General features: G+C 35.7%; 1 protein-coding gene across 1 annotated transcript; it reads left to right on the forward strand.

The window, feature by feature from the left end:
• The first annotated feature begins 370 nt into the window (after positions 1-370).
• On the forward strand, positions 371-13,086 carry LOC121730363 (prisilkin-39-like). Its single transcript, XM_042119375.1, has 4 exons — positions 371-453; positions 1,300-1,476; positions 8,613-8,829; positions 12,997-13,086. The coding sequence occupies exons 2-4, from the start codon at positions 1,305-1,307 to the stop codon at positions 13,031-13,033; spliced, it is 426 nt and encodes a 141-aa protein (XP_041975309.1). The 5' UTR covers positions 371-453; positions 1,300-1,304; the 3' UTR covers positions 13,034-13,086.
• The last annotated feature ends 2,358 nt before the right edge of the window (positions 13,087-15,444 follow it).

Here is a 15,444-nt window from a genome sequence, read left to right on the forward strand (position 1 = left end):
TAATTATTAAAGACGAGCTTTTGCCCGCGGCTTCGCTCGCGTTAAGAAGTATTATTATAATATACAAACTTTCATCCCCTATTTTAGCCCTTTGGAGGTGGAATTGATCAAAATCTTTTCTTAGCGGATGCCTACGTCATAATATCTACCTGCATGTGCCAAATTTCAGCCCGATCGGTCCAGTGGTTTGGGCTGTGCGTTGATAGATCACCATGTCAGTCAGTCACCTTTGAGTTTTATATATATAGATGATAGATGATCTAATCTATTGTCATTGTCATCAAAGGTTCTTCAGGCCTGATAGAAGAGGAGTTTGGATTATTTGATGAGTTCGTACGAGTATAGTACCACCATGGCGCGGGGTCAGCAGCTCCGACCTATATATACGTACCGGCTGGACCACTTCACACAGTGCCATTTGGATTGTCAAAGTAGTTGCCGATTTCGTAATAGGTTGGTGATTTTCTTTTTTTAATATTACAAGTTATCAGGTTTTGTTTTTTTTTTAATTAAGTTGATTAAAAAGTTGAAAGATCATCAATTAAATTTTTGGTGTGTTTGATATCAGACTTGAATTGTTTTAAATATTCAATAACGGACGAAATATTTGAAATTAGAAACTTTGCAATCTAAAAATACTTGTAAATTCAATATTAAATTATGTCCATTATTCAAATAATATTTGAAATAGCCACTTATTGCTGATTTAGAATTTATTGCACAGTATCGAAATATTATAAACGTAATAATATTATAGTATTGAAATTAAAATAATATTTGACTCTTGTCAAATAGCGTTCCCCTCAACAACGTTTTCAATTAAAAATCTGTAAGCTTTGGTTTATTCACGTATCTGACCCGCTGTAATAAAATTTTAAAATCCGTATGACATGGAAAATGCGTGTGTTTTGAAAACTTTTTAACCATTTTTTGACAGTCCCTCTGATCCGATTACGGATTTTTAGAAGCCGGCTGGTTTATTTTAAAAAATTATAACGTTGCTATGAAATTTTGCAAATATTTTTAATGGCTATTTAATAAGGAAATATATTTTTATAAGACTTATTGAAATATATTTTTTTACTTTCTTCCTTTAAACAGAAAAAGTGTATAAAAATTTTATATCTCTCAAATACTTTAGATTTATATTTCATGAAATAAATTATATTATTATTCTTCGGTTTTGAAATAAATATGAAATATGGAATTCAAGTTGTCGCTTTAAACACATAGGCTTTTCTCACAAAAATGTAGAGTTCCTTGGTAGAGTTTCTTAAAAAAAAAAGAACTTTTTTTCAGCCAAAATGAAAGTGTCCGTGTCCGTGTTGGTCCTGCTGGCGGCGTGCGCCGTGACCTTGGCGGTGGAGCAGCTGCCGGCTCCCGCGCAGAAGACCACCGTCCTCAACCCCGTCACTAACACCAAGAACCAGGGCGCCGTCCAGGAAGAGAACAGGGACAAGAGGAGTTTAGGTTTAGGTAGGTTAATGTTTATACACAGGGTGTAACAAAACTAAGTGTTAATACTTTAGGGTGTGTATGCGCCCCCTATATAGAGTTCACCATGAAAATAGCAGCTTTGAAAGAGTAACTTTGTTTTTCGTCTTTGTATGGAAATATTCATGACGCGGGGGCGCTTGCCTCTTACAACGCTGCTACTTTCACAGTGAACTCTATATAGGTATAAATTAATAAATAGAGATTTTTGTACAGTGTACCTAACCCTAATCAAGATAACCTTACCCAAGGTATAACCTGACCTAAATAGAAGAGCTACCTTAACTTATTTTAATAATATTAATTTTAAGCCATTTACAGTCAGAAGAAATTAGCATGATTTTATCGTCACCAATTTATTGATGAACTTTTCCTTATTACGAACCTGATTTTATGGTTATAATATGCGAAATTATCATATTGTGACTGAATAATTTGTTCCCTTTAATATATTTTATTGATGTAATTCAAAATGTGTCCGGGAGTAATAATTTATTGAAATCTCAGCGCGGCGTGACCGCTACAAGTTTGGTATTCAGGTTCTTTTGAGAGAAATAAATTTCGAACATTATATAGTCGTTACATAACAGCTTTTATTACTGATAATATATCCATACAAATATTAAAAACCGGTCAAGTGCGTGTCGTGCCACACCCAATGTAGTGTTCCGTAGTACCGCTAGTTTTTGATAATTTTTGTATGGTCATGTACAAGTGTACATTTATAACGTGTTTTTCCACTTTAAAACTTCATATTTCATAAATGAATCCTTAAATCGAAAAATGATCTTTGAATACTCATAATATTTACAAAAAACCTATCCAAGACACCCCACACGATAGAGTGGACGCGAAAAAAATCAGCATCTCCGTTGGGGAGATGAACTGATTTTAATAAAATTCGGTATGAAGTTACTTTAGGATCCGGGAAAGACAAAGGAAAGTTTTAATTCCGAAAAATTTACAGTTTCCGTGACATACGAATGCCAGCGCAATAATGTTCCCGGTAGCGTCTAGTTTTGGAGTACTAGGATTAAAAAATAATTGCCTAAGCGGTGACTGGAGCACCATGGGGTTTTAGTGGGTAGCTCCTCGGAGAGTCCCACATACCCCGGCCGATGTCCCCAATCCGCCGGGGATGCGTAGGATTAAAAAATACAGAAATACTTTCACATAATAATAACAACTAGAGATCGCCCAATGGTCGAAATTCGACCTTAGTTTCAACTACATTAAGACTATATTTTGTAAAAAAATATTAACTTTATCATATTTTTTCAACTCTTGTCTCTGGGACTCAGCTGATCTCAGACTGGCCGTGTAAGCATTGTCTTATAGTATCTAAGATTCAATAAAAAAAAAACTATAATCCATTTTCAATTTGTCACCTTGTTGACAACAAGGTGACAAATTGAAAATGGATTATAGTCACTACAGTTTACAGACTTCAACCATCAAAAAAATTCGTATGTATAAGCTTGTCACTCAAAAATTTGTCATTTTTCCTAGTGTGTGTGTTGTGGTGTGTGTAATTGTAAAAAAATGTATGATAAAAGCATAATTTCAAAATAATATTAGCTCGATGCACTATAACTGTGCAAAATTTAATTGACCTACGTGTCCCCATTTTTCGTCAAAAGGGATACAAAGTTTTTAGCTCACGTATTAATATATAGATATAGTAATAATTTTACAATTTATCACAAGTAGTAAGTTCACGTTCTCTTAGCGACAATATAATATTTTACTTTCGATAAATTTTCCGCTAATGACAAAATGGTACGAGATTTATTTGAACAAGCATACTGCCCAATGTGTTAAAAGATAGCCAAAGTACACACTAACAGTGGTGGATTTACCAATAGGCTAAGTATGCTGGAGCCTAGGGCGGCAGATTTAGAGGGGCGGCAAATTTAGCCCCATTTTTTTTATCTTACAGAAATAAAAAATCCCACCAAACACATTTCTTGTAAAATATCGCCGTGAGGGCGACATATTAGGTTTACGGTTTACTCTGTGAAAAAGATATGAGATCTCATGTAGAGTCAAGCTTCTGAATCTACACGGCCTAACTCTACTGACCCTAACTTAAACAAATATGTAAGTCTTCGCCGTTTCGCTACCGCACAAGGTGAAACCATGTGAAACATTGTGTGGTCGTCTAAGCAAAAATTTTCAAAAAATGTTTTCGGTGGGATATGATTGTGAACTAAACTAACGTATTGAATTTCAATGGTCAGTTATAGGGGCGGCTAAAATTGAATAGCCTACAGGCGGCAAATTTGTAAATCCGCCACTGCACACAAAATACAACCAATAATATTTATGTAAATATCGTTATGTAATTCTATAATATCGAGACTACATCAAAGCTGTATGATTAATGATTATAATCGAGGGGATTATTGTAGTAATTATAATCACTGTATTCAAAAACTCCTCACTCTGGAAGGGCAGTGTAATAGAATTTAGGGAATAAGGCTACCTAAATTCTTCTGCAAGAGACCACGCCTTTCCTAACTACATAGAAACAGTGTACTGTAATAATATATGCACAGCACAGATTCTCTTGAAAAACATATCGATGTTTTTTTTTTTTTTTTTTAATTATAATGCTCTTGTCCCTGATTTTTATTCGAGGGTTTTATGTTGTGAATACAATTTATATTGTCCTATGTCTACACACTTATCTTCTGTTTCTATTTTCTGTTGTGTTGATTCCATTTACTCCTTTTATTATTATAACACAATATAGCAAAAATTCTTCCCGATTTTTCTTATCTTTTACAATTTCCTTTATGCTTTCAATATTTATTTCTAGTCCTATTTTCATATCCAGATAACATATTGATGTTAACACCCCATAGCAAAATTTAATTAAACCTGTAGACTCCTGTAGACAATATACTTTATTTATGTAGACTCCTAGGAGTAACGCACGGCGACGCCGAGCCGTGCGTAAATTCTCATCAACCTAGGATCATCAAATTACCTAAGGTCCATTATTATCTGGAAAATTACTTTCTTAATATATTTTATGGACGTCCCGTGAGTATCGAAATTAGATTTTAATTCAGGTATGGTAACATTTACTCCCTTAATAATTAAAAGTTTTATAGTAGAGGAGGGGAGGGTGCTATTTTTGTAGTCACTCGAGCGTCATGGAGTAGTAGGTTTTGTACATTAGGTAAAGCTGATAAAAAAAACATTAGGAGCGTTTTTTTTATTTCAGCGGTGGGTTCAGACTGCAGCCATTTTAAAGTTTTGAAAAAGAAAATAATATATTCAGAAAATTGCTTATTTAGGTAAAATATAAATATGTTTTAGACAACAAGGACTAAATCATTTAGTTTAGACCAAATTAAATATCTGCGAAGCTTAGTTAAGAAAATATGAAGCTTTATTTTTTTATATTTTAAAATGTCCTTACAGGCTTACCTAACCTTTGAATCATCAGTGCTTTATATGGAAGCTATTTTGGGGTATACTAAACATCCCCTATCTTAATCTGACAGATCCGACGACATTTCAATATTAAAAAAAAAAAATTACCCACCACACCACGTGAGAAATCTGATTTCTATCCCATGACAACTAAACACATGTCGGAAGCCTATGCAAGCTTAATCTGACACGCTCAAGCTACTTCAGAAATCCCCTCTTCCCCTCCCCAACTACAAAGTATGCTGTCTTTGCCTGTCGTGTAAGTTTTCGATATAATTATGTATAAGAGAAAGACAAGAAGACTTTGTTATTCGCTGTATTGATGTACAACTTGGTACGCGCGTAAATTTATCCGCGATAATGTAATTTTCTGGAACTTTCAGTATATTTTCTGTATCAACATTTATCAAAATTGGTTTAAAGCCAGTGAAGTGAGTAAAAGGTTGTTTTTTTTTATAATACTCATCCCCCCTAACGGTGTCAGGGCTTGTTGTTAACAATTAAGTTTTTGCAACATAACAATCAATTTACATTAAAAATTAAGTACATTACATTCAAATATTAAATTCAAAAAGTAACTAACGATTAATAATTAACAATTCAAATAAATAACATTCCGATTAACATACATAAAACCTTCTATTAACTTAACAACTACACATTATCACAAATTAACGGCGACGTGACGCGCGCTTCATTCCGGAGTCTCCCGGATTATTATATATTAATACCTAACTATATTTGAGTACTATACAGTGTAGACTGTAGAGGTATATTGTTAGGACATTTAAGTTTTATACTTAGAATATAAAGTAGCGTACTATAAATTATATAAGTAATACATTGTGTGAGGCGGTATACCATGAAATTGATATCGCCCCGAAGACCTGCCCGGGGGATTGACTGATCACATACTATATACTATGTATGTATAATAACATGATTTTCCTTATACCAATAACATTATACCAACACCGGCTCGACCGGAGAAATACAACGTTCTCACAGAAAATCGGCGTGAAACAGCGCTTGCGCTGTGTTTCGCCGAGTGAGTGAGTTTACCGGAGGCCCAATCCCCTACCCTCCCCTATTCCCTTCCCTTCCCATCCCTACCCTCCCCTATTACCCTATTCCTTCTTAAAAGGCCGGTGACGCACCTGCTGCGAGTGTCCATGGGCGACGGAAGTTGCTTTCCATCAGGTGACCCGTTTCCTCGTTTGCCCCCTTATTTCATTAAAAAAACATACCAAATTTCAGCTTTCTAGCACTTCAGGAAGTAGCCAAACATTTTGATGATTATCAGTCAGAGTCAGTGACGAAATCGGTGTATTTTATATATGAATAAAATCTAAAGTATTAGGGCTATTCAATTGAGACTTTGTATGTTTAATAAGTCTATTATTGACATCATATCCCGCGAATATGAACTATCTGGTACATTGAAAACCAACTCTATGAGGGTTCAAACAAACGACGACACACTTCGAGAAAAGGTAGGTTGCGCTTTGCTTGGCTCGTCTCGGCGGGTGCACTACCGTGCACCCAGATTCTCGTGTCACAGTGTTTGTGCGCGAACTCCTCCAAAACGACTCTACCGATTTTAAAGAAATTTTGCTTGTACCTACATTCATTAGGCCCGAGAATAGGTTTTTATCTACTTTTTATATTGATACTAGAAATAATGTATATGGCAAAACAACATTTGCCGGGTCAGCTAGTGTAAAATAAATATATAATAAATGGAAAAATGGAGGTCAATTTATTATAGCTACTTTAAATGAATACAGCTGAGTAAAGTTTACTCGATCTTGTAACGGATATTGCTATCCCCGAGCCGATCTGCCGATGCCGTATTGCATTTCCATACAAATTGCTTGTAGAGCGCCGTCGTACGCAAAAAGCGCAGTTTTACTTACAAATTAAACATTCTCTATAATGGGATTACTGTAATAGCCTGATAAAATGTTTATCTTAGGGGCTGTTTTAACTTTTAACACTACTCGAAGTGCCGGATAGGCTATCAGGCATCTCTTAACTTTACAGATAGAGTATGGAGAATCTGTCAAATAAGTTGTGGATAGAGGCATCCGGCACTTTATCAGTAAGTGGTGAAACAGGCCCTTAGAATATGTGATATTGAATGTACCGTAACTTCTTAGTGGAAATTCATGTTTCACAGTAATAACATACACTTTTCATGCACATACATTTTTCCACTTTTATTTATTACAATTATGTTTATTTATTAATTATAGTTAAAGGACATTTAAATTGAATTTTTGATCTATTTAATGTAATTATTGTTTTATAATTTAATTTTTTGACATATTTTCTATTTATGTTGCTATTTACTATACTCCTATTTTAGTCATTAATTTATCAATATCAAAGGTTATATATTAAAAAATTTAATTTGTAATTTTTTTGGTAGAAGAAATTGTTTTTGGTAGAAAATTGTACTAAATGGTAGAAATTTTTCATGATGCTGACAACCCTATTTTTGTTTACCAAATATTTTAAAAATTTAAAATTACCTGTACTACACCTGATGATGATTTTATCGAAACCGGTCGTGTGAAACATAATTGTAATAAAATAAATTAATAAAAGTGGTAAAAGTGCATAAAAAGTGTATGTTATTACCTCAGAATATGGCTGAAAAATATTACGTGTATTAGCAATATACAGAGTGTAACAGAATAAAGTGAAAATGCTTTACTGTGTCACTTGTATAGAGTTCGCACTGAAAGTAGCAACACCGAATGAGTAATTTTATTTGTACGAGCAAGCGTCGAAGCGCGAGCATCCTCAATTTTTCCACACAAAATAGGTGACTCTTTCAGAGCTGTTACTTTCACAGTAAGAGTAGGTTCACACGGCATTGTCCTGCACGTTTCCTGCACGTTTTTTTGCAGTATACGTCTTAACGAATAAACAGTGGCGCATACAATGTATATAGAACCATTCACACGTCGATTGTACTGCAAATCGTGCAGTACAATCGACGTATGTTGTGTCATTAATGTCATTATAATATTATATTGTATGCGTCATTTATTGTAATTTGTATGCAAAAAACGTGCAGGATTGTGCCATGTGAAGTGTGAACCTAACTTAACTCTATACAGTATACACCCCTCATCGCTCCCTAAAGTATTTATAGTTTCACTTTGTTTTACGTATTGCTATTACGTTTTGGCACATTCGTGATAAGAACGCTACGCTTATAAGACAGCATAATTCAACTAAAATGTGTTTACATGTTGAATAAATGTTTATTATTATTATTATTATTAAAATAAAACGACTTCAAAGAGTATTTCGTTTTAAGGAGTGAGCACACTGAGACAGGCCGTGCCGGGGCTTATCGCAAAAATCTGCTCCCATACAATTTGTATGGAAGCGGAAATCCGCTGCGCCCCGACACAGTGTGCGATACGCGCATCCGCTTCCATACAAATTGTATGGAGGCGGATTTTTGCGATGAGCCCCGGCACGCTGAGCCCCGGCACGGCCCGTCTCAGTGTGCTCACTCCATTAGTGGGGCTCACATTTGAGCCAAAGAAGCAATATCAAAATCGGTTCACAAACGACGGAGTTATCCAAACAAACATAGAAAAACTTACGGACAGTCGCAAAAAAACCTTTTTTGAAGACAGGCATTTTTTTTCCAGGACTCGGAGCTCTCGGCCTTGCGGGCGCTCTCGGCCTCGGCGCCGCCGCCGTCGTGGGGGCTAAGGCCGGTATCGTGGGTGGAGCCCTAGCCGGCGGTCTGGCCGGCCACTGGGCCTCCCAGGGCAGAAGCTACGGCGGCTACCCCGTGCACTACACCTCGTACAACTCCTACAACACCTACCCCGTGTACAGCTCCTACCCCGTATACGCGTACGGGTCAGTTATACTCTATTATATACAGTAAATATAGAACACAAATAACGCAAAAAATGTGAGTATTCATACAGGGACAGGGGGCGTTCTGACCGCGTCAGAACTGCTCCTGTGTGGCCGTAGAATGTGAACAGAACGCTAGAATGCGTGACCGCTTTCTGTCAAAGCCAAAGATACCGACTTAGAACCACAATAGACATAACGACCAGTAGTTCGACTGCAAAGAGACGGACAGGTTTCAATATCTGTCAAATTCGTCGGTTTTCACTAGGTTTATGAACGGAATGTGCCTCGCGCTGGCTGATATAATTTATTTTTAAATATTTAAAATAAAGATTTCAAAATTGGATTCTGACAATTTTAATCGCATGTGCCAAAACACAAACAACAATACGACCAAAGAGGAACACGTCCATCGAATATGTCATATTTTTAAATTCGTAGGTAACAAGTTAACAACCCTAGCGACGATTTTCGCCATAATACGTCAAATTAAAAAATTTCAACATCGTGCAAAGAAAACTGTCAGAATTCAATTTCAAAATCCTCATTTTAAAAATAAATTATATCAGCCAGCGCGCCAGCCCTTAACTTATCCTGGTGAAACCCGAACGAAATGACGGGTATTAATACTCGTCCGTCTCTTAGCAGTCGAAGTACTGGTAGTTATGTCTATTGTGCCAAAGCTTGCATTTTATAATACCTATAGACCTACATAAAATATTTTTGATAAGCCTGAAATATTGACCAGCTTATGTTTACAGTAACGCCGAATTATTATTGAATTTTCGTTTCTCTAACTTACATTTATTAAATATTCGTTTCTCTAATGGCGGCTCTCGACATAGGCGAACGCGTTGGCCAACGCGTCTGCAGACGCGTTGGCCCAATGTGTAGAACAGGCATTCGCGCGTTGGCCGTAGGTATTTAGATGTTGGCCGACGCGTCTGCGAGCTTGCCGCGCGGGTCGGAAATGTCGGCAAAAGATCAAAGGACATTTGTCGCAAGCTTCGCGCTCCATCCACACATAGGCCGCGCGATCAGTTCGCCCGGAGTTATAATTATGATAATTATTATAATATGTAATAATTTTTGTATGTAATAATTTAATAAATAATAAGTAGGTAATAAAATAATTACTTATATTATTTTAATATTATAAAATATTATGTAAAAGTGAGTTTATTTTTTTGTTTGTTACGTTTTCTCGCCTTTTATTTATTTATTTCGAGAATACTCTTTAAAAACTTTTTCTTGTCCACATTTACAAAGTAATTATAAGCTGTGAATAAATAAACAGCTGCAGCTGTTAGCGACTAAACATCCATTTTGAATCCGTCCGCACATTGGCGCGATCCAAAGCATACTGAACGATCTTCCTATGTGTGGATTACTCACAAACGCCGTTGCAAGCGCACTGCCAACGCGTCTGCAGACGCGTTGGCCAACGCGTTCGCCTATGTCGAGAGCCGCCATTACTTAAAACTGATGTTTGATAAATATTTAATGCTTTTGATAAAATGTTAGTTTCTAAACCATAAAGTAAAAAAGGAGTAGCGTGAATAACGTGATATACAATTTGTATTCCATTCATTGCTCATTTAACTGTAACGACACCATTTGTTCGCTCTCCAGATCCTCATTGGTCAATGCGAACATAAAAAACCCACGTTCAATTTCTGTCCCGCTTTTAAAGCTCATATTCACCTGATTGGCTAATAAATGCATATTGAATACGCATTAACATAAATAACTGTATCAGTATATTAAACTACGACGTGAATATTAATCCAATAATATAAAAATAATTCGATCACATTCGGTATCAAACACAAACACACAAATAACAATCATAATGTTATTGTTATACCCATCGGGGTACGGAAATGTTTCGGTGTAGGAATATACGATCCCCACGGATACTATAATAAAGCTAAATAAATACATTATAATATTATTATGATATTTATGCCCGTTTTCACCAACATCACCTAAAATTTTAGGTGTCCCTTAAGCCAATATAAGGGGCACCTAACGTCAGTTTTGTTTTCATCGACGTTTAAGTGACACCTAAACCATTATGAATTGATAACCCCGTAACTCTTAGGTGACGTATATTCTTAAATATAAAAATGGATTTTCAAATGTGTTAGTCGCGCTAAAACACGAAAACGGCTGAACGGATTGGGCTGATTTTAGTCTTGAAATATTCGTAGAAGTCCAGGGAAGGTTTTTAAGTGACACGAAGTTCACCGGGACAGCTAGTTTTGAATAAAACAACATATTATGCGATTCACCCGTTAAACTATTAGGTGACCCTTATAATTTAGGGAATAAATTGACGACCCCGTAACACTTAGGTGACGTAGGTGGCGACGACGACGACGTTAGGTGACGGTTGCCTTGACAATGAATCTGTTATCGAATGGCCGTCTGATATTTTACTTGTAAAATAGCGAACTCCCATAAATATCTTCATATTTATCACAAACTTTCATCTTTAATCACTCTATGTATTAAAGAAAAGGGACATGAGGACAGAAAAAGCGACTTTGTTTTATACTATGTAGTGATATACGTCACCTAAGAGTTACGGGGTTGTCAATTCATCCCCTAAATTATTGAAACAAAACGTTAGGTGCCCCTTATATTGGCTTAAGGGATACTCAAATTTTGGGTGATGTTGGTGAAAACGGGCATAAATCATGTATTTATGATTCAATCAATCCGAGCTTTGAGCGCTGTGGCCGAATCAAGAAAATCCGTAACGGAAAAAACCTAACAGCATAGATTCCTACCACCCATCTAACAGCATAGGACCGACTTTTTACATGCCCATCCGACGCATGGATCATCTTACTTGTCAGACAATCAGGTGATCAGCATGCTTTGTCCTAACCAAACTTGGAAATAACATGTTTCCAACGCGGGAATCGAACCCACGACGAAGTCAAGAGCCACGCTATAAGCCACTGGACCACGGAGGAGTCTTTTATTCTCAAGATAGTAATATCATCTAGCCAGTCCATCTGAAGTCTACAATAACTTGACAAGGCTTTCGAAGGAGCACGTAATTGACACAGAATGTGTTCCTCTCAGAAGAGCATCCATGTAGTCGAAGAGGTGAATTGCTGCAAACACTTAGCTGATCACTCTAGTACGGCCGATTGTTAATTAAATATCTCTATCGAGGCAGACGCAACCGGTACCACCGAAGTACAATACAGTATAGATAACTCTCATACATTATAGGTACATAATATGACTGATACGATTGGACTAGGGAAGTGGTACTCAATTGATTCTTCTTCGGGCCACAAGCACGTTTTAGTCTGAGTGTCGCGGGCCACAAAATAAAATTAGCGTTTAAGTAAATGTGAAAAAAAAAACATCTAAGAAATTACGATAAAAAGAAAATTAGAAGAGATAACGACGCGTCATAAACTAAAATAAAATAAAGACGTTAATACTTTAGCGAGATTTTTTCAATTGCTAACGCTTTCTCATAACTTTGTCCAGATCTGGCTTGTCACTGCATGTTAATTTTATTGCGAAATGAACGAAACATAAAAAAGTTCTTTTGTTTCCATTAACGCGCGCGTCTCTCTCTCACTAATAAAGCCTCGGCGGGCTGCAGGTTGAGTATAGCTAGCTGGGCTAGGACAACGAAAATTGTATGATCGATCCGAAGTTTTTTTTAATTTCTTTCCATAATATTGTATCTCGAAGATCTCTTCCAAAGCAACTGATACTCTCCTGAGCCGTGAAATTGACCGTCTTGTTATTGAGTGTGTAGAAAATGTAACAAGAAATTCAACTTGTAAAATATCTTGCGCACGAATAGCAAAATGGATAGATAATATTTTTGTAGAGTTCGTAAATTCAACGTCTTACATAATATTCCAAATATATTTTATTACTTGTTTAGAGTAAACGACAAATACCGAATACTGACTGTTGTGGCCTGTGGGCCTGTGGATGATACGTATTAAAAGGACCTTTAAAATAATTGTTTGGATTCTGCCACAGGCTAACTATATTTAACGTAAACTGTATTGTGCACTGTACTTAAATAAAAAATTAAAAAATAGGATTGTTAAAAAAATATTTTATTTATTTTCTATAATATTTTTTATTTCACTCATATTTTGTTATTTTTGTTTATTTCAGGTCATACCCATACGGTTACGGCTACTACAAGAAATGAGGACACCCCACATCTGACTGACCGATCATTTTGTAAATAAAATATTTTTTAAACGTTGTTCTTTCATTTGCGTGGTTCACACAACAATTTTTTTTCTAGCCTATGCAAACACAGGAAGCGAACAAAATTTTATATCATTTTAATTACATAGTTTTAAAACGCACGACATATTGTTAGCTAATATATTTCTTCTAATAGCAAAAACTTTTAAACGCAAAGACGTAGCAGATCTATTTTTATTATGCATATTGCATACAATACTGATGCTGTAAATGCCAAAGTGTGTATGTCTATCTGTGTGTTTTGTGGGGTATAGTATACTTTGAATCCTGGGAAAGGACAAAGCATCCTTTTTATCCTGAAAAAAAATTTACGATTGCCGCGCGATAAACGTATTTTGGCGCAAAGGAGTTGCAGGCGTCATCTGGGTCTTCATAAAAATACACTGATTAAATTTCATTCTCAGTAGTAAAACCATTTTTCGTTAAAGTATCTAAATATAACGTTATAGTGCGTGTTCACAAACATTGAACCGAAAGCACTTAAAGTTTCGTTTTCGTTAAATTGCTCTTATTAAGTTTAACCATTATTAAATTATAAGGCCATATTCGGGGAGTTACTTAAATAATTACGATAAAATTTAATCTTCTCATGTCGAGAGTCAAAAGCAGCGCTGTAACAATATGACAGGTCTTGGGTAGTAATTATTACATTAACAGACATTATAATTGGTGAGTACAATGTTATAATAAAAAACGTGCTACAAATTTTCGAGAAATATCGAAATATTTGCCTTGTAAACTAGTTACAGTGCCCCACAGAAGTATATTTCTCTGGAAAAGTCTTTTTTTTTTAAATTTGGTTGGTCGTCGTAACGTTTTTCGCTTTTGTTTTTTGCATCATTCAAATGAGAATATTAGAATCAAGTAAGCAGCATTCATGTTTTAAAGAAAAGTAATAATTTAGAACCTGAATCAATTGGAGTAAATAGTATTTAGAAAAGCCATGTCATAAAAATAATAAACGCAATTTAACAAAGTTTCACAATAACGCGCAACAATAAAGTTAAAAGAAAAAAAAACTACTTCCGAACTTATAACCTCCTCGTTTTTTGGAAGTTGGTTAAAAATTAAAAAGCAAGGATTAGGATTTGGGGCCCACACCTCCCACACATTGCAATATCGTAGCACCTACACGCTACGTACCATCAGGAAAATTGATTCATGGGTAGATAGCGGATCGCGCCCCAATCGCTGAACCGATTTTGATGAAATTAGGCATTGAGATACTTTAAGTCCCGGGAATGGACTTAGGATACTTTTTATCACGGTAAATTATACGGTTCCAGATCGATAAACGAATCTCGGCACAACGGAGTTTCTGGAGTCATGTAAAAACAGGGGAATGGGGATATAATATTTTATGTATACACCGCTTTTATAACAATTTTAAATGTCGCATCTAGTATTTTTGTAGCTGTCACGGCTTTGAGCGTATGTACGTCGCAGTTGATAGAGTCAGCGTCGAAACTGCATTTAAGGGTGATAGATGGCCCACGTATCGCTCTTTAATCTCGCTTACGAAAGATATATACGACGTGTACCCAGTACCAACTAGTACAACACTAGCAGTATCAAGCACGTGAACATAAACAAACAGTATATTTTGTATATCCGTCTGTATTTACTTAGTTTTAAACTTAGGCAAAAATTATAAGTCAACCAAACTAATGTCCTATCGTATTTCTTTTTTGGTCGAGTAAAAAGAAATACAGTGCGACATTAGACAGCACGTGGTAGTTCATAATATTATATTTCACATTGAGCTTTGTTTACATTTAGATTTAAATATTTTGAAACAGAATAGAGTTCATTTCGACATACCAGGATACATTGAAGTCGATGATGGGCAAATCATAGATGAATAATCATGTTCTTAGCGTTTTGTATGGGTCCATCGTTTGCAGTCTTGGTGAAGGCGCATAAAATGAGAGAGGCTTCTTGGAATCAATTACAACGTCTGACGTTGTGAGAGTTTATCTTACAGATTCATCAGTCATAAATAAAACAAAAAGCAAGTAATGCCGTATTGTTTGATGAGCTAACAACTTACAAGATCGCTTTGTAAAGGGTTCCGTTCTTTATCGATATAAAACGAAACGCTGAAACTTCAAATAGTGATGTGCAATGCATATCGATAGGAAAATATTGCTATTATTATATCTGTAATTTTTAAAAACAAAAGCTACGTAAAAAAAAAAAGTGTAGCACTCGGGGACTGCCTCGGTAAATCTATTGCATAGTTTTTTTTCAACTTATGCAATTACAATTCGCATACGTCTAGTCGCACGCACACAAACCCACAAAGCCGCGCGGAAAGTGTAGTTAATATATAATTATTATTAATAGGTT

The sequence above is a fragment of the Aricia agestis genome, chromosome 9, assembly GCF_905147365.1.
Source record: "Aricia agestis chromosome 9, ilAriAges1.1, whole genome shotgun sequence".
Taxonomy (NCBI): domain Eukaryota; kingdom Metazoa; phylum Arthropoda; class Insecta; order Lepidoptera; family Lycaenidae; genus Aricia; species Aricia agestis.